The sequence below is a fragment of the Musa acuminata genome, chromosome BXJ3-5 (assembly GCF_036884655.1).
Source record: "Musa acuminata AAA Group cultivar baxijiao chromosome BXJ3-5, Cavendish_Baxijiao_AAA, whole genome shotgun sequence".
In the NCBI taxonomy this organism is placed as follows: Eukaryota; Viridiplantae; Streptophyta; class Magnoliopsida; order Zingiberales; family Musaceae; genus Musa; species Musa acuminata.
Window position 1 is genome coordinate 42204273 of NC_088353.1, and position 23460 is coordinate 42227732.

Below are 23460 nucleotides of genomic sequence, written 5' to 3' on the forward strand. Positions count from 1 at the left end.
TGGAGGTACACCATGGAAGAAGCTCAGAGAGAGAGAGAGAGATGACATGAGAGCTGATGCCAACAGGTTTACCACTGAAGTAGGCAGAGGCAAATTGGTTATGACCACCTGACCTAAAAAGCTTTGGAAAGTGCAGGAGACAACAGTTTGCAGTAGTAAGTGCTTCTTTGATGCTGCAAGGAAAAGCGATCCATCACTGGGAGAATCATGGCTGCGTCAGAACATAACATTAGAAATCTTGAGGTCATCTATGCTTGTATGACACTCTTTTATCGATTAGGGGAATATAGGTAGTGGAAACTTGTATTTTAGAAGGTAATTGTAGCTTATAGGAGATGTAATCATCTGTTCATGCAGGTGCATTAGGTCAGAAACTCTGGAGAAGGTTTTGATCGTGAAGAAGATGAATTAAGTTAGGTCAGTGACTTTTTCCTCCACACATTATTTCTTTTAAGATTTAGAAGTTCAAGATTTGATTAATTGAGACATTCTTTCTATCAATAAAAGATATAACTGTATACACTCATTCAGACATTTTCTTTATAAATAAAAGATACGACTGTATACATTCTTTCTATAAATCAGGATTTAATTCATTGAGATATTCTTTCTATGAATAAAAGATATGATTGCATACATCCTCGAGTTAGATTTATCTGTATTCGTAAGTCGGACTAAGAAGTGACACATGGATCAAATAATTTCTCTAGCTAGTAGTATTTACGAGTCCGACTAAGAATCAACACGTGGATCAAACAGTTTCATCCGATTCAATTTAAAATTATTTTTTAATTTTCAAATCAATTATTTTTTATTCATTTATCTTTGGTATTTCTCATATTTTTTTTATCGTCTTCCTTCTCGGTATATTAGTAGTATACGACCTATATGGATCCCTTATTGTTACCGAGCTTATATTAAGATTTAAGACTATGTTACCATGCTACTATCTATGAGCTGTGCCCTAAGAGTTCAGTGTTCCTAAATTGTTCCAAACTTAGTGGTGAATGCTGCAACCTTGATTTATTCTTTAAAGACAAATTTCTTATTATAATGATGAACTCACAAAGGATGATAACATCTCTCACCTACAACTTGTGAACACCATAACTTGTGCATGGAATCTTTTCACCATCTTTACAACTTGAGAACACCATAACTAGTGCATGAACTCACAAAGGAACACCATCCCTGCTTATATAATTAAGCTAATGCCATGGCCATCATCTGCTCCACCAAGAACCAGAAACCTGTGAGAGACGACCGAAAGATGATAGGGGGGCGGGATGTGATTAAGGTGATCGAAGCAATGACACCGCTCTATGTCGCAGTCGGCCTCGGCTACGGCTCAGTGCGGTGGTGGCATGTCTTCAACCGCGAGCAGTGCGAGGCGATCAACCGCCTCGTCGTCTACTTCACCATCCCCTTCTTCACCTTTGAGTTCACCAGCCACATCGACCCTTTCACCATGAACTACCGCGTCATCGCCGCCGACGCCATCTCCAAGCTCCTCACCGTCGGCGTCCTGGCTACATGGACCTGGTGCAGCAGCAGCTCCAAAAGCAGCTACAGCTGGGCCATCACCATCTTCTCGCTCTCCCAGCTCACCAACACCTTGTTGGTGGGCGCGCCGCTGCTGGACGCCATGTACGGGAGATGGGCGCAGGACATTGTCGTGCAGCTCTCCGTGGTGCAGGGCATCGCGTGGATGGCGCTGCTCCTGTTCGCGCTCGAGATGAGGAAGGCAAGTGGTGCTGCCGGCTTTGCTCCGGCGGCTATCGTAGCCGGCGCTGGTGGCCAGATGGTGGCACCCGAACCGCAACAAGCAATGGACGTGGAGTGCAACACCGACGTCGCTGCACGTCCTACGTTAGGATCACTGATGAAGACGGTGTGGCTCAAGCTCGCTCTCAATCCCAACATATACGCCAGCGTTCTCGGCGTCATTTGGGCTCTCATAGCAAACAGGTACAGAGCAGCCTCCTCTCCTCGACACACTAGTTCCGGTGATGACTGCTCTGTCTTTGCAGGTGGCACTTCGAGATGCCGCGAATCATGGAGGGATCGGTGTTGGTGATGTCCAAGGCCGGGACAGGGATGTCCATGTTCAGCATGGGTGAGACCATCAACGACTTCTAACCTGAGATCATAACTGGCTGCAGTGCTACAGTGGCGAACTCTTCATCCCTGTTTCCATGGTTGCAGGGTTGTTCATGGCTCTGCAAGACAAGATTGTCGCATGTGGGCAGAAGCTGAGCGCGTTCGGCATGCTTCTAAAGTTCATCGCAGGGCCGGCGGTTACGACGATCTGCGCCGTCGCCGTGGGACTTCGTGGTGACCTCCTGAGGGTGGCGATCATACAGGTAATGTGTTCTCCACTGTACACGTAGCATGAAGCCCCATTTACGTCGCATTGTACTTCACATTTTGCAGGCTGCACTGCCTCAATCTATCTCCTCCTTCATCTTCGCAAGAGAATATGGATTGCATCCTGATGTGCTCAGCACCGCGTGAGTAATCCAAACAGAGATGTAGTTTCTCCATATCAATGGTTATTTCTGATCAATCCATTTGTTGTTCTTCTGCAGAGTCATTTTTGGAACGCTTGTCTCCTTGTCGGTGCTGATAGCATACTATGAAGTTCTTGGTTTACTGAGCTAGTTCAGATTGAACTCATGTAATTTTCCTTTTGGCAAAGTCTGCAATTTTTGTTTTAGTTTTGCTTCACGTTTTGTATCTGATGATGGATGGTGAGAAGTTTATAAGATCATAACATCATCTTTAGTCTGTCTATGAGTTGCTCAATCTTTTTGAGCCAACATATATCTTTGCTGCTCTTCTCATCTTCCAACACTATTTCTAACATATACGTGTGGAATCTCGAATTTATGATAGCATTTGAGTGATACGGGACTAATTTAGTTCATCAAAAAATAAATCGATTGAAGAAGGAAGAATCAGACATTAGGTCAGAGAGCATCATGTTGGATGATTGGTCGACATACCGAAAGATAAATTTTATGCCGTGAGTTCAGGAATCGGGCCAAACTGATTGGACATTGTGCTAAAAAGATCGGATGTTATGAGAGGTCAATATGTCGATGGATCGGGCAATACGTCGAAAAAGATGACGATATGCCGAAGGATCAGATGAAGAACTGGATGAACCAATAACATATCAGGCCATATAGAATTCTAGTCTTATAATTGTTTAGGTCTTGATTGTCGTAGTTAGGTCTTAAATTGAGTTAGTTTTGAGTATTATCATACTAACTCAATTACAGCCCATTGAGCCTGATCTAGGGCTGAGTTGGGCTCATTAGGAGGCTCATTCAGTGACCCATAATTAGGTCAAGCGGTGAAACTACCTATGAGCTAGAACGTACGATATGTACGTTTTCCGAAAGATCTGACAGTGGTACCGTTAGTGTCAGGTGATAGTACCACCCAGACTGGCGATAGTACCACCAGTACACAATCTCCCATGTTGTCAGGTGGTAGTACCGCCCAGAATGGGTGGTGGTACTGCTAGTAGTTAATGTTGTAGGCGGTGGTACTACCAATAGTTAATATTGTAGGTGATGGTACCATCAGGACCCCGAAAACCTGGAATAAGATTTTTTTTTTGCTCTATTTTTGAAATCATTTGAAGCCTATAAATATCCCGCTCATTTTTACTAGAATTACCAAAAAAAAGTGAATGAAAAAGCTACTGTAAAGTCTTTAAAAAGTATTAAGTGTCCCTCTCATATTCTTTAAAGTTTTGAGCTCGAGAAGTGTGAGACTTGTGTGAGACTTGTAAGGATTCTTTCCTAAACCCGTGAAAAGGAGAAAGAGTTATAAAGAGGGTATTATTCTTTGCTCATTGAAAGAAGATCGTTAATGAATATCGATGGCCTCGATAGAAGAGGAATCGAGAGTAGACACAGGTCACGATAACTGAACCACTATAAATTCGGTGTGCATTTTCTTTTTGCTTTTCATTGCTATTGTCTTATGATTTAATTGCTTATTATTCTTAAGTCGAGTACACTTTCAATATTGATTTTCATCGAATTTTTTTTTAAAATCATAATTTTATAGAAGTATTAAATCACTCTTATGGTCCTAAAAATATCTACCCAGTATCGTTAAAATCATAACAAGTTTTAAAAAAAAATTAAAATCATAATTTTATAGAAGTATTAATTCACCTCTCATTTTCATTGCTCTTGCAACTGTTGCAGGAAAATAATGTCTATGGATTGGTGATGATGTGTTAAAGATATAAATCATATTATGTCTCCTAGACTTATACAGATCACACTTATAAAAATTATATGTCTGATTGAGTTAATACTATTAAGAATATAAATCAAATCATACAATATCTACACGTTTAAACTCAGCAGAAACGATATAATACAAAAAGTACATAGCTAGACAAGCCAAGAATCTGAACAAAGCATTCAAAGAATACAACTTTAATTGCACTGTGTCAGGCTTTGTTTTGCAAGAATCAGCCGAAAGCAATTTTACAGTCAGATCAGATACTCTGCTCGAGTGTATATGATTTAAAATGGTTCAATTGCTCCAATCAGATTTAAAATGGATCTGTTAGTGGAAGACATATGAGAAGAAATAAAGAATGATTTCTACTCTGAACAAAGGAATGACAACTGTTCTACATACAAAATGATAAGCTGAGGAGTTCTAGCGATCGAAATTCTCCTTCCTGCATTGGTTTTGATCTCTGCAGACAAGAACTCGACAGTCCAAGTTGCTTCTGATTGACCTGTATCGATTGCATCCTCTTAAGAAATAGCAAGGGTGTGCTCTTCGGAGACAACAGGTTGATTTCCACCGCTGCATGATATCACAGAACAGAACTCTCCACCCCTCCAGAAAATAGCAGATCCAAAAATGGATCTTCAGCTTCTGCTGAATTGCTTGAAACCAAGTCCAACTTCATCTTCTTGCTTGGCCCACTTGTGTTTGTGTCAAAGTTGTTTCACTTCAGCTATTCCATTAACCATGCGACTGATTGAAATCTTAGATCATCAATCTTAGGCCACTTAACACTTTATTGGATAAGATGAGAAATGTTCTTAAAACTTGAATGCAAATAATGTCAAAAATGATAGAGATGCTTCTTTAAAGGACCAAAAGATCCATCAAAACCCACCAATAGCTTACTTCTTAGTGCACAGTAATAGAATAAGATCATGAGAAGTCTTTTCCCAAACCTTTTTTTTAACTACAAATACAATAAATAAAAGCCAGATTTGTGTGAATGATGATACATCACTAACATGTTATTTAAAATTATTATTATCAGACTACTAGTTTGTGGTAATAAATCTTGATCATTATTGCTTTTGCTTCTAAGAAGAACTTGTTTGAACCAATATCTACTTAAAGCTACATTGGCACCCTTGGATAATTTCATCCTAGATAAAACTTAGTCATCATCTTCTTCCAAATGACAATTATTCTACCCTATTACTGAAACCTTAATTCTACAAAGAAAGACAATAAACAACAGCATTTTCACCTACACCAACTCTATGCTTCTCCGAAAAGTATTCACATCAATCTTCTTCATACTAGTTTATCCAATTTATCAACTTGAAGGAGCCTATCCAATTTCTTATTCCACAGCATAAGACATAATTTGAACTTTCATGGTATGTCAACCATGTTGATCATACATGAGTGCAACTGGGCACCAGCTGAAGGCACTATAAGTATCTTGACCAAATGCAACATTTTATAGTTTTATTACAGTGATTCAGCAGCAATATTAAACTAATATCTTAGACCTTGGCATGAGATTCCACCATTGATCTTTCACATTTTAATGTCTCAATCACCATGAACCAATTATGATGATTGAATTGCGTAGATGAATCATCAATATTAAACTGCTAGTTGGATGGACAAGAAGATGTTCTTTAGTGGAAGAGCCTCCTTTGGTAGAAATTCCTCTCCCAATGACAACTTACTCGATTAGATCAGCATTTTTGGAATGATTAATCCTAAGATAATACAAACCATAGGAAAATTTAAGGAAAGCTTTTGGCTTACAAAATGTCATACAAAAGAAAAAAAAAGAATGATGCAATGTTTGCAAAAACGTACGGTGTGGGATAGAATGCCTTTTGAGCAGCTCTTTCTCTCATTGATGATGGGAAAGAGCACTTTCAATATCTCCCCCACTCCACAAGTAGTGAATGCTGCACATCTTTATTTATTCTTTGAAGACAATTCCTTACTCTAATGATGAATGAACTCCATAAAGGTTGACTGACATCTCTCTCACCTACAAAACACCACAACTTGCATGGAATCTTTCAATCCCTATGTAATAAGCCAATGCCATGGCCATCGTCTGCTTCACCAAGAAGCAGAAACCCCTACTGTGAGGGACGAAGGAAAGATGATAGAGGGGCGGGATGTGTTAAAGGTGATTGAGGCAATGACGCCGCTCTATGTCGCACTCGGCCTCGGCTACGGCTCGGTGCGGTGGTGGCACGTCTTCACCCGCGAGCAGTGCGAAGCGATCAACCGCGTCGTCGTCTATTTTGCCATCCCCTTCTTCACCTTCGAGTTCACCAGCCACCTCGACCCTTTCACCATGAACTACCGCGTCATCGCCGCTGACGCCATCTCCAAGCTCCTCACCGTGGCAGTACTGGCTGCATGGACCTGGTGCAGCAGCAGCGCCAAGAGCAGCTACAGCTGGGCCATCACCATCTTCTCGCTCTCCCAGCTCAGCAACATCTTGGTGGTGGGCGCGCCGCTGCTGGACGCCATGTACGGGCGTTGGGCGCAGGACATCATCGTGCAGCTGTCCGTGGTGCAGATCATCGCGTGGATGGCGCTGCTCCTGTTCGCGCTCGAGACGAGGAAGGCAAGGGGTGCTGCGAGCTTTGCTCCGGCGACCGTCGTGGCCGGCGCTGGTGGCCAGATGGTGGCACCCGAACCGCAACAAGCAATGGACGTGGAGTGCAACACCGACGCCGCTGCACGTCCTACGTTAGGATCACTGATGAAGACGGTGTGGCTCAAGCTCGCTCTCAATCCCAACATATACGCCAGCGTTCTCGGCGTCATTTGGGCTCTCGTAGCAAACAGGTACAGAGCAGCCTCCTCTCCTCGACACACTAGTTCTGCCGATGACTGCTCTGTCTTTGCAGGTGGCACTTCGAGATGCCGCGAATCATCGAGGGATCGGTGTTGGTGATGTCCAAGACCGGGACAGGGATGTCCATGTTCAGCATGGGTGAGACCATCAACGACTCCTAACCTGAGATCATAACCGGCTGCAGTGCTACAAAGGCGAACTCTTCATCCCTGTTTCCATGGTTGCAGGTATGTTCATGGCTCTGCAAGACAAGATTGTCGCATGTGGCCCGAAGCTGAGCGCGTTCGGCATGGTTCTAAAGTTCATCGCGGGGCCGGCGGCTACGGCGATCTCCGCCGTCTCCGTGGGACTTCGTGGTGATCTCCTGAGGGTGGCGATCATACAGGTAATGTGTTCTCCACTCACTGTGCACGTAGCATGAAACCCCATTTACGTCTCATTGTACTTGACATTTTGCAGGCTGCACTGCCTCAATCTATCTCCTCCTTCATCTTCGCAAGAGAGTATGGATTGCATCCTGGTGTGCTCAGCACCGCGTGAGCAATCCAAACAAAGCTGTAGTTTCTCCATGTCAATGGTTATTTCTGATCAATCCTTTTGTTGTTCTTCTGCAGAGTCATTTTTGGAACGCTCGTCTCATTGCCGGTGCTGATAGCATACTATGAAGTTCTTGGTTTACTGAGCTAGTTCAGATTGAACTCATGTAATTTTCCTTTTGGCAGAGTCTGCAATCTTTGTTTTAGTTCTACTTCAGGTTTTGTATCTGATAATGGATGGTGAGAAGTTTATAAGATCATAACATCATCTTTAGTCTGTCCATGAGTTGCTCAATCTTTTTTTTGCCAACATTTATCTTTGCTGCTCTTCTCTATCTTCCAACACTATATCTAACCTGTATCTACCCACACCATGGAAGGAAGGTTCTGCAACTGTTTCAGGAAAATAATGCCTAAGATGGACTGGTCATGATGTGTTAAAAGATATAAATCAGATTATGTCTCCTAGATTTAGGCAGATCACACTTATAAAAATTATATTTCTGATCGAATTAATACTATTAAGAATATAAATCAAATCATACAATATCTACATGTTTAAACTCAGAAGAAATGATATAATACAAAAGTGGATAGCTAGACAAGCCAAGAAGCTGGACAAAGCATTCAAAGAAAACAACTTTAATTGCACAGTGTCAGGCTTTGCTTTGTAAGAATCAGCCGAAAGCAATTTTACAGCCAGAACAAAGGAATAAAGAATGATTTGTCCAGTGGTCCAATCAGATTTAAAATGGATCTGGTAGTGGAAGACATATGAGAAGAAATAAAGAATGATTTCTACTCTGAACAAAGGAATGACGACTGTTCTACATACAAAATGATAAGCTGAGTTCTAGCAAATGAAATTCTCCTTCCTGCATTGGTTTTGATCTCTGCAGACAAGGACACTAAAATCGTAAATCTCTAGTGAGTTGCCTGTATCATAATAATACATTATGTTTCATTGGAAGAAAAAAAAATCCTACAGCTTGGTTGATCAAGATTGTCTACTAGCATCTGGTTCGGATTTCTCGATAGTCCAAGTTGCTTCTAATTGACCTGTATTGATTGCATCCTCTGAAGAAATAGCAAGGGTGTGCTCTTCGGATGGCCACTTCATACCAAGACAGCACGGAGACAACAGGTTGATTTCCACCGCTGCATGATATCACAGAACAGAACTCTCCACCCTTCCAGAAAATAGCAGATCCAAAAATGGATCTTCAGCTTCTGTTGAATTGCTTGAAACCAAGTCCAACTTCATCTTCTTGCTTGGCCCACTTGTGTTTGTGTCGGACGGGTTTGACCTTTTCACTGGAACAAATGCAACATTTCTTCTGGATTTAGTTTGAGGTTCCCGGGGTGTAGCGCCGAGAAATGTATCTACTTTTGCAGCTAGTACTTCTTCAGCATCTGCCGAGGCGAACTTTACCGCTTCCAGAGTCCTTGCATCTTCAGAATTCACAGTGTTTCCTATGATGGCTACCGTCTCTGGTTGGTCTTTCCGTGGATGGGTGTCAGTTTCCATGGTAGGGGAGCATATATTTTCATGCTCGGTTGCTGAATTACACAAAAAAGATGGTCAAGAAATGAGCACCCAATATCATACATAAGAATAAATCATATCTTAAGTTTCATTGCTGTGTTAAGATGTTCATAAATGCACAAAACAATTTTGCAATCAATTTATATGTTAACATAGCCCTTTAACAAAACCAAAGTGCAAATAGTGATGGGAATTTTGAAAGTAAAACAATTTTGACATCAAATGCGAGGTACGCCTAATAGAGTTTAGGTGAAAGCTCATGTTCTATTTAATGACCGGAAGTGTGGGTTATGGCCCTTCTTTTGCAACTATGTAAGTATTGCAGCTCAACATGGAGGGCATTTTTCTTTCTGGGTGAGGAAAGTCTCGAAAGAATTCAAATCAAAAAGCTTGGTGCTGTGAAACGAGGTTCTAAATGCCGTGCCTGGTACCCATACCAGAACCTTTCCAGACTTATATGTGCTGAATGGAATAGTATGCTACACCTTGTATAGGAGTTACAGAAAAACAGGAAAAAAAAGTAACGGAATTTTGTATATGTTGTTAACAACCATTTGGTAAACGGGTACCAATATTTAAAACATCAAATTGGGAAAACAAACAATATCTCACCAGGAGATGACACACTTATCTAGGGTAATGTATTCTACTATGTGGATGAGCATATAGACACACATCCATAAGTTAACAAGCACCAAACTGGACGCCTCAAGGTCCAATTTAGAAATATACTTCAAATCCTTGGGCATATTAGAAGAACCACTGATTAATTTTGTAAAGAAAAGATATTAGTTCAATAAAAATGATGGAACGACCTTCATCAAAAAGTTCAAAGGTTTCATACTGGACAGATGTTGTGAAGGGAACAGCATTTAGATCTTCATTCCTGTTCTCGATATTTCTATTTTCTGTCTTTTCAACCAAGAAAAATTTATCTTCTCTCCAGACACAATCTAACGTAAGAACTCTCTCGGTTGAGGGATAATACTCCCTAAAAGCCTGTAATCAACCAAAATAGTAGACCTTAAGCCTAGGCACACACATTTGAAATTAGAAACTCAAGATATCATTTTTCGAGAGACAAGAAGCAAACCTCTATTCCATCCTGAAAAAGTTTTACAGATTGCCTTTCTTGAGAAAGAGATGAAACCTTATTATATATCAGAATGACATCGAGTAACATCTGTTACAGCATAAATAAGATGTATCAAATAGCTACCACGAAATGCAAGGAAAAGTATAGATCGAGCAAAAAGACAATAAGGGTATGCTGTGTATTTGAGATACTGCAGTGTTAGAATTTGGTGTAAAATAAATAAAAAAAGCTTGAACTACTTCCAAGGATTGATAGCAACTGTCAGTTTAAAGAGTTGACAAACAACTTACACAGAGTGAGAATATGCAAATAGAAGCGGTCCTGGTGCAGTACCAAGAAGTTCTTGCTTCTATAATTAAGGAAAAAACTTATGCCAAAATTCTACGGTCACGAAATAAACACATTTTATAGGACATGAATGTGCCAACATCATTTTAAGGTTGACATGACCAAGGTTTCAAAAACCAGTCAGAATTTATTTCTTATTTTTTATTTATTTTTTGTTGCTTGGTACTAGGCAGTACAGGAGGGTACATAGTCCTATATGTACTGTACCAGTCCAGTAGACCATGAAAACCTTGGACCTGACCACATTTTGCAACATATTTGAGAAATATCTAGGTTTTGACACGATATATGTGATATACAATTGAATAAAATAGAACCACTGAGCTGACTTGCTAAATCATTATTTGCAGTCAGAGATTACAGTTATGGGGGAAGAATGAGAACAAATTTGGACCTACAAATGGTAATGCTATGAGTGAAGTAGTCTGTATTTGTAAATAACAACTACATTTGCATTTCCAATTTGACTCATTTGAAAAAAACACTAACTTTAGCGATTAGATGTCAAGGTACTAAACTTGATTAGTCAAAGTCTGGTGCATTGTATGAACATCACTAGCAGTTATTAACAAAATACAAAAACTGAATCATATACTTTCAGCATATCAACAAGTGGACAAATAATATCTGATTATACATTTAGTTTGGCAGAACAAAAGGCCACAACTTCAGAAAGAATTACCTGTTGAACTAGAACCCGGAGACGGGCAAGCAAAGAGAGTATAGTGATGCAAAATCCTGTGAAGAAGGACTTAGCAAGCAATAAAGATATCTGACTATCATGGAGGTAAAGGAAAACATGTGATTTATTATTGAATCTGGTATACTAGAAGTTGGAAAATTATCAAAGGAATGTCTGCGACAATATCTAGCCATTTGCAGGAAAGAAGCAATGATCTTGCTGTATATTCCCAAGCAAGGACCACAAAGTCAACTACATGATTATGAAATCATAATTTGGTAGAAACTGGCGTACTGGATTATGAAATCATGCATTCTTAGGTCAGGAAACCAGATATTACAAATTTTTAGTCTATATGCAGATCAAAAGCAAGGAAAAAAAAAATTTCCAGACCACATGCAAAAAAAGTCATTCGAGTAAATATATACTCGGTGAGATGACATTCTAAAATCAGGGAGAATAGCGACTCTCCCATTTGAACTGAATAAACTAAAGGATTAACTCCAAAATATGTCATGCACACATGAGTATATACGCATGTTCCTACACACACAAAGATAGAAAGAGAGAGAGAGAGAGAGAGAGGAACTGATAAGATAGCACAGAGGGCTTTCTAGAGTTTCTAACATGTGGTATGCACGTAAAACAAGAACGAATTTTTTTCAAAAATGAATTTGAAAAGGCTATGTATTCCTTGCAGTGTGTATGAAGATCAATTTTAATTTAACCAGATAAACCATTATAATCTTTTTAAAGATTCATAATTAAGGATACGTAGCTGCCCTGAGTATTGGTTCAGTCATCTGCAGGAAATAAAATAAGATTAGACAAATATCTGGCCAAGATTAGCATATGTGTAGGATAAGAGGAGCTATTAGAGAAGAAATAGAAATTGCTAAATAAGTACTACAACTTCATTAAGAACACTGTGGATGTACTTGCAGGTAAAGTTTGCAATAGTATTTGGGGCTGAAAGCAAGAATGGTCATGTTGCATGCAGAGCACACACCCACTGTGGTCACTGCCCTTGCTGCATATGTGCCGTTCACATGCCCTTAAATCCTGATTTTGTGTTAAATAGAAAGCAATGATCTATCATGCTGTTTCTCTTAATGGGTCACCCCCCCATTTTGGGTACATGCAGTCACATGTAAATGCACTCTGATTTTACATGGTGCACTACAAGTAATTGTTAATATGCTGGCAAAAAATACAATTTTTATTATAAGAGAAGAAAAGTTACTTTCTTGTTACTATAGAGCAATGCTTAATTTTGCACAAAGCAACAGTAAACAAATCAATGTCAATGAAAGTCAAAATAATATAGAGATAGACTAAACAGACCTTGGATAATAATCGTGCAACGCCTAATAGTCGATCCTGACAGTTATGCTTTGAGCCAGAGCTATTTGACTTAGAACTGCAAGGCAGCAAAACCATCATCCAACCTACCATCATAAATATGACATCTAAAGTAGATGAGCAAACAACAGTTTTTCCAGTAATTATGAACCTCATACATAATTACAAACAAAGATGTCAAAGTTGTTTCACTTCAGCTATTCCATTAACCATGCGACTGATTGAAATCTTAAATCATCAATCTTAGGCCACTTAACACTTTATTGGATAAGATGAGAAATGTTCTTGAAACTTGAATGCAAATAATGTAAAAAATGATAGAGATGCTTCTGTAAAGGACCAAAGAAAGAAAGATCCACCAAAACCCACCAATAGCTTATTTCTTAGTACACAGTAATAGAATAAGATCATGAGAAGTCTTTTCCCAAACCTTTTTTTTAACTACAAATACAATAAATAAAAGCCAGATTTGTGTGAATGATGATACCTGACTAACATGTTATTTAAAATTATTTTTTAATACTTAACAATGTAAGTCTTACTCTGTAATATTAACAACTTAAAACTACAATATTTTGAACTATCAGACCACTAGTTTGTGATCATAAAGCTTGATCAGTGTTGCTTTTGCTTCAAAGAAGAACGTGTTTGAACCAATATCTACTAAAAGCTACATTGTCACTAGGTGCCCTTGGAAATTTTCATCCTAGATAAAACTTAACTATTACCAGTCATCATCTTCTTCCAAATGACAATTATTCTACCCTATTACCGAAACCTTAATTCCACAAAGAAAGACGATAAACAACAAGATTTTCACTAAAAGCTACATTGTCACTAGGTGCCATTGGATAATTTCATCCTAGATAAAACTTACCTATTACCAGTCATCTTCTTCTTCCAAATGACAATTATTCTACCCTATTACTGAAAACTTAATTCTACAAAGAAAGACGATAAACAACAGGATTTTCACTAAAATCTACATTGTCACTAGATGCCCTTGGATAATTTCATCCTAGATAAAAATTACCGATTACCAGTCATCATCTTCTTCGAAATGACAATTATTCTACCCTATTACTGAAACCTTAATTCTACAAAGAAAGATGATAAACAACAGAATTTCACCTCAACCAACTCTATGCTTCTCCCAAAAGTTTTCACATCAATCTTCTTCATACTAATTTATCCAATTTATCAACAGCTTCTAGTTGATTATATATATATATATATATATATATATATATATATATATATATATATATATATATATATATATATATATATATATATATATATATATATATATATATATGATAAGACACATAAGGCAAAGTTCAAAGGAGGAGCCTATCCAATTTCTTATTCCACAGCATAAGACATAATTTGAACTTCCATCGTATATCAACCATGTTGATCATATATGAGTGCAACTGGGCACCAGCTGAAGGTACTATAGTATCCTGACCAAATGCAACATTTTATAGTTTTATTTATATTTTTGACTGCACCAACTGCTATCAATACCATACCAATCGGTATATACTGGTCTGACAGTGATTCAGCAGCAATATTAGACCAATATCTTAGACCTTAGACCTTGGCACAAGATTCCACCATTGATCTTTTTAATGTCTCAATCACCATGAACCAATTATGATGATTGAATTACGAAGATGACTCATCAATATTAAACTACTAGTTGGATGGACAAGATGTTCTTTAGTGGAAGAGTCTCCTTAGGTAGAAATTCCTCTCCCAACGACAACTTACTAGATTAGATCAGAATTTTTGGAATAATTAATCCTAATACAATACAAACCATAAGATAATTTAAGGAAAGCCTTTTGGCTAACCAGAAGAAGCTATTCTTTCTTAACATAATAGCGCATTATGAACAAATAATCCAAGATACAAGTACCAAATACGACAAGTTTCAAAACTCCATGACGTTCAAAATGTCATACAAAAGAAAAAAAAGAATGATGCAATGTTCGCAAGAATATACCGTGTGGGATAAAATGCCTTTTGAGCAGCTCTTCTTCCATTGATGATGGGAAAGAGCACTTTCAAGATCTCCCCCAGACCAGCAGACTGAAGAAGCTTCACATCACGTCTCACCTACCATCAAGCAATGCATTGAACAAAAAAAGGATCAGTTTAAACAAAACAAAAGAAACATATTATCAGAATGTATCGATGATGAATGTCAAAAAAGAAGGGAAAAAACAAGATCAAGAGAAGGATTTGAGAACCTTCAAAAGGTACTGGAAGTAGGAACTGCGACGATGTTGATTCTTGTTCTTATAGACCATTCGATCAAGGACCCCAGCCTCGACTTGAAATTGGACGAGAAGATGCTGAAGCCTCTCCTCAAGCTTTGAGATTTCGTGATTCGTCATAGTCAAATCCAAACAAACCTAACTAAACGGACGAGAGTGAAGAAATCAGGATGGTGGAACTCCATTGGAAATTAAAAGAACGGAGATCTGTCCTACTGTCAATTAGAAGTGCAAGTTGTGCTTTCGAGTATATTCAAAAATTCATAGTGACCATCAACCTGGTTCAGCTTCCATTCATGCAGCATATCCAAATAACTAATGCTATATAGAGATCAAGACTTTGATATACTTGCACATGTAACAAGTAGGACTAACACCAATCAATAATACAATGAATTGTAAATTTTCTACAGATGATTCCAGTATACCCAAAAAGAAGAAATAAAAAAGACGTGACAAAGGATGCGAGTATTTAGATTAGTGATGCCAGAAGAACCAGAGGATGATGATCGAAGATTTTGTTAAAACCATTAAGAAATGGCTATAGATGACATCCATACATTGATAGACTTAAAGATTTCTTTTTGACGCACACATTGTCAAACGAAATTTTGATGGATGTCTGTTGGTAGCGCTAAAAAATATAACTAAAATCCATTGGTCGATAGACTTAACGACACATGAGAGAGATAGAGATCGAGTGTGTGTGTGTGTGTACTGTGTGCTGCCTTTGGATAGGCAGGCAAGGAGAGGAGAGCGGAGGAGTGAGGAAGAGAGGGAAAATAGGAGAGGGGAGGACATGAGAGAGAGAGAGAGAGAGAGAGAGAGAGAGAGAGAGAGAGAGAGAGAGAGAGAGAGAGAGAGGACAGTTGAGATCAGGAGGGGAGGGGAGGAGAGGAGAGAAGAGTACTGGTACCAGGGAAGAGACGGTTCGGCCTGCAGCGAAGCGATGAAGCGACGGCGGAAGGGCACGGCCGGCAGCGGCCGGAGAGATCGCGAAGAGGCTAGGGCGTCCTCGCCGCGGTTTTCGACCTTTTAAGCCCAGACAGTAAACCCGAGTCGACCGATCTTATCGAGTCGACGCGCGAGTCGATCCGAGTTCCTTCATAATCCGGTTCGATGACCGAGCCGACTCACCAGTCCTGAGCTGGAAACGAGTCCTACATTTCTCTTCTGATGCTCAAATATAAATATAATATTTATTGTTATTATCTGTTCCCAATATTTTGTCTTCTTCCAAAGATTTGATTCTACATGTATAATATAATTGTGTATACTACGAGAAGTGACACCCATACGGCCCCGTATACTTGTAGTATACGGTCAAAACAAGGCATTTTGTGCCCACTGTAACATAGCAGCCTCGCCAATCGGACCGTCAATCATGTTAAACGCAGCAAATCTCAACCGTCCAAGTGGATACTACAGCAGTCGTCGATCGACTTGGTTCCGCAGGGCGCGCACTCGAAACGTCGCCCTCCTCGGCGTACCGTTGCTGGTCTCCGGACAAACACGGGGGAAGGGAACTTGGAGAGATCGAAACCCTGAGGAAGATTTTGGGAGCGAGGGTCGATCGAGGGATGTCGGGCGCAGGGCAAGAGGAGGACAAGAAGCCGGCGGATCAGTCGGCGCACATCAATCTCAAGGTCAAGTCACAGGTCTGATTTCTCATCCTCTTCTCCCCCTTTACCATTCTCCCATTTTCCGGCAAGAATTGGATACTCTGTTGGTTATGTTCTTCCTATTAGTTACATTTGGTTCAGATCTTTTGAGTTTCTTTGGCTAATTTTGCTCATTTATTGAAGGTGTTTAAGATAGATTTGAAATCTTTGCCCAAAAATGAATTTTTTGGGGGGTATTTGGAATTGTGGTTGTTCCCTTTTTAAATTACTTGCACATTAATCTCTGGCATCGTACATGTGGTTGTGGATTAGCACAAGTCCAGTAGCTAATAGAACTGGGTACACCAAGTAGTGAATTTTGTTAATTAGAGGTTGTTGTGCACCTTGTAGTTGATTAAATTATCTAGGTCAGGAAATGAATGCCATTGATTAGGGATTCTTATCCAGGAACCTTGCATCAGATGTTATGCTTGCTAAGTTGATGCCAAGAGATCTAACTTTATGATGTTGTTTCAAAGTTCATGTCAAACTAGAAATTGATGAAATTATCTGGGACATGTATTAGATGCATTGTTAGTAATAATCTATTTTAGTTTTGTGGCATTTATGGTACATTGTTTGGGTGCCCACATTTATGAATACAAGATAGAGGAGTTACCATTGATGGTGGCTTGGTTCTCACCTTTTCCATCGTCTGAAAGTATTATATAGTATTTTCAAAAGGTGCTCTAACGCTTGCCTAGGCACTCTGGCGAGGCGAGGCTTGAGCGCCTTGCAAAACCTGCGGGCGAGACATTTTCATGAACCGCTTCCCGAGCTCTCTCCCAAGGCATCCAAGTGCCTGAGTGAAGATGGGTTTGGGTTCATGGTTGGTTCAATTAAACAAGCAAGTTGGTTCAATCAAACCAACTAATCTGTCTTAACACAAAACCCCCCTGAGCTTGGCCTAGTTTATCCTCAAAGTGAAACCCTACATCCATGATCGTGGCCTTCATCTGCAACTCCATTCATCGTCGTCACCTTTGTCCTCATCTCCATCTATTGCCGTCACCTTCACCCGCAGCTTCCTCCATCATCGCCTTCGTTTGCAACATCCTATGCAGTCGTCACCTTCGTCGTAGCTTCCTCTACCACTACCACCTTTGTCCGCAACTTCCTTTGCCACTACCACCTTCGTCCGCAGCTTTCTCCGCCGTTGCTACCTTCGTCCATAGCTTCCTCCACTATTGTTGCCTTCATTCGCAGCTTCATCCGTCGCCCTCTCTTTCCTCACCTTTCTCCATATTTTTTTTATATTTTAATATTATGGAGCATCTCACTTTGATTGGGTGAGCTCCTAAGCAAGTGCCTAGCACCTCGGGGGTTTTTGGGACCTTGGCACTAAAACCATGCTAAATCATGGTAGGCTGATATCATATTTGTCATATAGTATGATTTTTCGGATGTTAAATAATGCTGCAATCAGTCTTGTACTAATTTTGTGTTCTTGTGTTCCAAAGGATGGAAATGAGGTCTTCTTCAGGATCAAGCGCAGCACTCAGCTGCGGAAGCTCATGAGTGCCTACTGTGATCGTCAATCAATGGACTTCAACGCGATTGCTTTTTTGTTTGATGGCCGTAGACTGAGGGGCGAGCAGACTCCTGATGAAGTAACTGATCATTTTGTTTTGTCAATATATTGTTACTACTAAGGGCAATCTGATCTCAAACATTTTATCTTTGTATCTTGCAGCTTGAAATGGAGGATGGGGATGAGATTGATGCCATGTTGCACCAAACTGGGGGTGGTCGGCCAAGCACATCGAGATAATTCTAGTTCTATGTTGGCTTAGAACCTTGTAATTAGAGTAGCAGCTAGTGGAGTCAGTGGTCAAGAAGTGTAGGTTATGAACTCATATTTTTGGGTGACATTATCTTGGGGCCTTCGATGTCTGTGTTTGGAATGTTCACTTTCAATTCTCTGTTCATGGTGGTTCTGTTTTGTCATATGAAATCCATTTGGTTGAAATGAGAATTTAATGTTAATTGATTGGCCTTAATGGATTGAGTGTTTTGAATATATAGGATATCCTTCATTTAGAATAGCTCCAGAGGCATGTCAATCACAGATTAAGAAATGATTTCAGATGGAGAGCATTGATGAGAAATTAACATGGCAGTAGAGCATGCAAAGCTTTATACACATTGATTTCACAGAATCTTGACAGACTTTTATGTGGTTTCAGTCTATCCAAACTTCAATGCTAACAGAGAGGACAATTTAATGAGATTCATTAGCCATGCTTCTTTTTCCAAAAAGAAAAGTAAGAACTATGAGCCATGGTTGGTGCTGGTTCTGATGAAGCAGCAGTGGCCAGACTTTTGTTGGAGCTGTTGAAGCTTCAATGCATTGCCAAAGCATCTGCTGCAGTAGCTGTCCACTGTAACCATTTCAGCTTTCTTTTCTCCAGTCCACAGCACTTTCATGGTGCTCATTAAATAGATGGCCATCAGCATTCATCAAGTACCATTCGAAATTGTTGTTGATGATCTGATGGATGTATTTTTGTTAATATGTATTTTTTTCTTCATAATATTTTGTTTAGGTAAATTGCTTTTTGCATTTGTATCTAATCAAAATCTTCCTATATAATCAAAGCACAAATTCATGCATGTCAATCAGATTACTGCACAGTGTCACTACATTTCAGCAGGTATTCCAATGCAATTAACATTTCATAATCAAGAAAAACCCATAATCACATCATTGTGAATCAATATTTGAAGGAAATCTTACTCATTGAGCAGCATTAGTTGCAACTGAAGGATACAACTAATCCCAAGATTCCCAAAACCCTTATCATACAAGCTAATTGGGATATATAAAGAAACAAATTTCAGATAGGTCTGATGAACAACTGCAGTCATAAGTAGACAAGAGGAATCCAATGCTATCACTTTTCAGACAATCAATAAAGAGACTACTCAGCCAGGGGGAGAAAAAATTCTGAAGCATCACAAAAATCCTCAATCAAGAGAAACAAAAAACAACCCCTTATCAACAAGCATAAGCCAAGATTAGCAGAGTAATACAAGTTTAGTTGTGCAACAAATGATAACAGATACACTTAATTAATTTTCTGAGATGGCAGCTGGAAAGATTTAGATTTTGAGATGGGTTTAGTGGCTCAGTTGGATCTCTCCAGAATGATGCAGGAGAGAAGCAAAAATACAATGACATGAGCTTGAAGCTCAAACCCCCTAATACAGGCATAGATCAAATAGGATCACATGCCATTCAACTACTGAAGAATAATTATGTCCTTCCAATCTCTTGTAAATTTCTGGTTAGGCCTTTTGGACATCAAAGCAGCCATAAATCTTTCAGTATCACAATCAGTAATCAGGCATTTAGATGTTAATAATCACTAGGAGTAATTTCAAGCTCAGGCAACCATATGATCAGTTCAGCACTGTACATGTGATTTTTGATGTATATAATAATTTTGTCATCATTGGCATTTAGCTCTCTCAAAAATCAAAATTCAATGCTAAGTCACCAATATTTTATTCAAAAGCATGCATTATGGGGGTTATCAATTAAGGTTAATTGTTTCATGAGAAAAGAATTAGAAGTCAGAATGTACAGAAATAATGAATCACTTAAAAGATCACCAGAATCAAACAATTAATTGGTATCAAATTATGACTGCTTGTGCAAAGAAAGAATGCAAATAGAAAGTAGCATTGGTCAAGATATCAAAGAAACTTTAATGTAGAGTTGCTCATTACTATCAGATATATAATGTTTTTTTCTCTCATTTTTGTCAATGTGTACTAATCCCAGGCTATGGAATTAATCCTAAATAAACTTTTCTGGGCACTCAACAACTACAATGTCAATTCACAAGCAATATGATATAACAACACAAATCAGAACAAATCTATAAGAAGATGCATGCATTTGCTTATGAACAAAGTCTGGATGGGGCCACTAGTGAGAAGGGCAATGAGATCTCTAGATGAGTATGACATGCACAGAAAGATGTAGTGCCAACAAGTTTTGATTAGATTGTTGTAAGGATGGACATAATTTAGTCCAATAGCAGTAGATCTTTGGACTCTCTACCATCAGACAAGCTTAATTAGCAATGTTTATATCAATCACTCATCATATAAACATCATCATCACCAAAATTGTTCCCTTATCTTCTCACACACCACCAAAATCCAGCACTGATGACACTAAATTAGACATCCAACATCAGTTTAACAGCATCTTGTTGGACATCAATCTCCACAGTTGTTGTATCAGATGGAAAAATAATGCCAATTAATCACAAAAGAGGAGCCATTACCAGAGATATGGTGGTAGCGGCGGCGGCCGCCGGAGTTGGAGAACGGGAGGAGGCATTAGAAGATGTCGAGGATCTCAACGATGTAGGCATTGCAGAGGGGGCAGCTGCCGCGGCTGACCCACAGCTCACGCGAGCAGAGGCGGCAGAAGGTGTGACCGCAGGGGATGAACGCTGCCCCTTTGTGCCGCACCATGCACACGCAGCACATGTACAGCATCACCCCTCCGCCGCCCTCCCTCTCGTCCGCTGCCACCTCTTTCTCCGGCGGCGCCGCTGCGAATAAAGATAACCTTTCCCTCCCGCTGCCTCCCCATTGCCTGTCCGTTTGCTCCAGTAACGCCAAGAGGGACACTCTCGCTGGCTGCTCCTCCTCCTCCTCCGCCGCCGCCGCCGGCACAGCAGCTGGTGCGGATGACTCGGCGGTGCCGCCGGGATCGGAGTTTTCACTGCCATTTATTTCGTCGCTTCCTCCTCCGCTGACTGAGGGTAGTTCAGTTGCCGCGGCCGTCGCTGACGCGGCGGTGGGTTCTGGGACGGCAAGCTCGGAACTCCGAACGGAGACGACGAGCTCGGCGTCCGAGATTGGGTGTAAGTGGCCAGCGGACGCCGACGCCCAGGCTACGCCGTCGATGTGGAGGCGGAGGCGGTCCCTTAACGACTTCCAGTGGGCTTCGTTGCTCGAGTTCCCGTCCGCCATGATCCCACTCGCCTCGTGCTCCTGATGGATGATGTCGAGCAGTGTCCTTCCGCTGCCGCCGGAGGTGGCAGATCCCTCCCTATTCTCGCACGCGATAATCGATTCCAGAGTCACCGAATCGCCGCCCCGGCGGCGGCAGATGCGCATGTCGTCTTCCTCCCGGACCTTGAGCAGGTCCCCGAGATTGGACGAGTGGACGACAGACAGCCGCTCCGAGAGCGTCACGCCTCGCCGCAACTCCCTTCCCTCCATTCCCAAGATGCAATATTTATCACAAAATCCTCCAAAACAAGAAAAGAAATCGATCTCCAAGCAATGATTTCCAGCAAAGCACCGCAAATCTACAACAGAAAGCCAGCGACCGAGCTCGAGAACCGGGAATCGAGATGCCTGGATCTATGAAAAATGCATGTTTGCCGATTCAGTCCACGCGCGAAGATTCCCAACATGGACGGAGCAGGCATCGGATTCTCTTCGCGGAAGCCAGAAAGATCCGCCCTTTGAACATCCGGCAAAAGAAAACGACGACAACAGACATCAGGAAGGCGGACAGGAAGCGAAGAAGAGTCGAGGGCGAGAGGAAGATAATAAAAAGGATAGAAGCCGGAACCTCACCGATTGAAGTGAGAGAGAGAGAGAGGAGATGACGTATAAGAAAGATTCGTTTTGGGGATCGGCATCCGCCGATTCCAGAGCGCCTCCCCGTCTCTCCTGCTGTCGTCTTCTGCCTTCTCTTCGCTACCTCATTTGGTTTCACGCATCGTTCCAAATCCTGTGGCGACACGCAGGACGAAGACGCACGTCATCTCCCTTCCTCTTCCTGCGGGTGGTGGTGATGGTGGTGGTGGTGGTGGTGGTGGTGGTGGAGAGACTGAGACTTGTCGGTGACAGGGGAATGCGTCTTCCGTCTGGCTTGTACCATTGCTCTCCCAAAATGACCAAAATAGCCTCATGCTGTAACACATGGCTCAGCCGACACGCTTACGTTTCCGTTATATAGTACTCGTTATTGTTCGTAACAGCCGATATATATGTTATAATACATGGAAATCATGATTCAGGTGAATAATGAACGGCTCAGATATGCTTGATTCAAAGCGATACAAAATGCACGAACACATAATAATATATATTGAGAGAGTGCTACATAAGTTCGTGCATATCTTACGTTCTCAAAGTAGGGCTTGGATTGATAAGATATAATATATTAAGGAGGACAGAAGTATCAGATATGGATTGTTAATTATCCTATAATGGATTGCAACTTTTGTCAATGTTTCATATGATGATGGGTTACGTTTGCATGGTCTCTTTATTCTATGAAGGAAATTGGAGGATGATCTCATGATAGATCCTTTTGTGGCCCCATGTTTATGAATTTAAGTTATTGTGCAAATCTTTGTAGTTAATATTCGTCATTTGGTGGGTATTTGTTGTTGAAATAATTGTATTATCTCTAGTTAATATTAAGACCCTTCTAATTTATCTTCTAAAAAATTTTATGTTTAATTTCTATATCTTTATCTTTATCTCGAACGTATAAATTCAAATTAGGTATGGGTAATGATGATTATTATGATTTTTTTTTACTAAGACACTAATATATGCATTTTTTTCTTTGACAATAATATATATATATATATATATATATATATATATATATTATATCTTTAGATTTGTGAAGGTGTGTGTTAGGTTAGTAAGTATAAATTTTGTCTATCACTGTTAAGGTCTTGAGATTAAAACACACTTTAACTATTAATCATTTATAAAAATAAAAGAAAATATATGTATTACATGGGGGAATGAATGTAAAATTATTA

The 23460-nt window shown here is 40.2% G+C and overlaps 5 protein-coding genes across 9 annotated transcripts; 3 read left to right on the forward strand and 2 right to left on the reverse strand.

Moving 5' to 3' along the window:
* The first annotated feature begins 1242 nt into the window (after positions 1 to 1242).
* On the forward strand, positions 1243 to 2736 carry LOC135638023 (auxin efflux carrier component 5-like). Its single transcript, XM_065150950.1, has 5 exons — positions 1243 to 1968; positions 2031 to 2116; positions 2206 to 2363; positions 2434 to 2510; positions 2589 to 2736. The coding sequence occupies exons 1-5, from the start codon at positions 1271 to 1273 to the stop codon at positions 2659 to 2661; spliced, it is 1092 nt and encodes a 363-aa protein (XP_065007022.1). The 5' UTR covers positions 1243 to 1270; the 3' UTR covers positions 2662 to 2736.
* Positions 2737 to 6318: 3582 nt separating this feature from the next.
* On the forward strand, positions 6319 to 7933 carry LOC103986447 (probable auxin efflux carrier component 5a). The gene is made up of 5 exons (XM_009404469.3): positions 6319 to 7116; positions 7179 to 7264; positions 7354 to 7511; positions 7586 to 7662; positions 7741 to 7933. The coding sequence occupies exons 1-5, from the start codon at positions 6323 to 6325 to the stop codon at positions 7811 to 7813; spliced, it is 1188 nt and encodes a 395-aa protein (XP_009402744.2). The 5' UTR covers positions 6319 to 6322; the 3' UTR covers positions 7814 to 7933.
* A 504-nt stretch (positions 7934 to 8437) lies between these two features.
* On the reverse strand, positions 8438 to 16047 carry LOC135637644 (uncharacterized). 4 transcript variants are annotated; one of them, XM_065150312.1, is made up of 9 exons: positions 15898 to 16047; positions 14955 to 15119; positions 14708 to 14820; positions 12679 to 12754; positions 12109 to 12137; positions 11335 to 11428; positions 10302 to 10391; positions 10024 to 10207; positions 8438 to 9222 (listed from the first exon to the last, which is right to left on the reverse strand). In XM_065150312.1, the coding sequence occupies exons 2-9, from the start codon at positions 15099 to 15101 to the stop codon at positions 8831 to 8833; spliced, it is 1125 nt and encodes a 374-aa protein (XP_065006384.1). In that variant the 5' UTR covers positions 15102 to 15119; positions 15898 to 16047; the 3' UTR covers positions 8438 to 8830. The 4 variants fall into 4 exon arrangements, with proteins under 4 accessions (XP_065006384.1, XP_065006383.1, XP_065006386.1 ...); XM_065150311.1 differs by having other exon boundaries at positions 14955 to 15123; positions 15898 to 16039; XM_065150314.1 differs by lacking the exon at positions 14955 to 15119 and having other exon boundaries at positions 12679 to 12782; positions 15898 to 16025.
* A 377-nt stretch (positions 16048 to 16424) lies between these two features.
* Positions 16425 to 18628, forward strand: LOC103986444 (small ubiquitin-related modifier 2). The gene is made up of 3 exons (XM_009404466.3): positions 16425 to 16639; positions 18103 to 18252; positions 18336 to 18628. The coding sequence occupies exons 1-3, from the start codon at positions 16562 to 16564 to the stop codon at positions 18411 to 18413; spliced, it is 306 nt and encodes a 101-aa protein (XP_009402741.2). The 5' UTR covers positions 16425 to 16561; the 3' UTR covers positions 18414 to 18628.
* A 111-nt stretch (positions 18629 to 18739) lies between these two features.
* LOC135637610 (uncharacterized) lies at positions 18740 to 22530 on the reverse strand. 2 transcript variants are annotated; one of them, XR_010496333.1, is made up of 3 exons: positions 22253 to 22530; positions 20941 to 22135; positions 18740 to 19133 (listed from the first exon to the last, which is right to left on the reverse strand). XR_010496333.1 is itself a non-coding variant. In XM_065150252.1 (2 exons), the coding sequence occupies exon 2, from the start codon at positions 21887 to 21889 to the stop codon at positions 20996 to 20998; it is 894 nt and encodes a 297-aa protein (XP_065006324.1). In that variant the 5' UTR covers positions 21890 to 22135; positions 22253 to 22530; the 3' UTR covers positions 20714 to 20995. The 2 variants fall into 2 exon arrangements, 1 of the variants encoding a protein (XP_065006324.1); XM_065150252.1 differs by lacking the exon at positions 18740 to 19133 and having other exon boundaries at positions 20714 to 22135.
* Between the last annotated feature and the right edge of the window lie 930 nt (positions 22531 to 23460).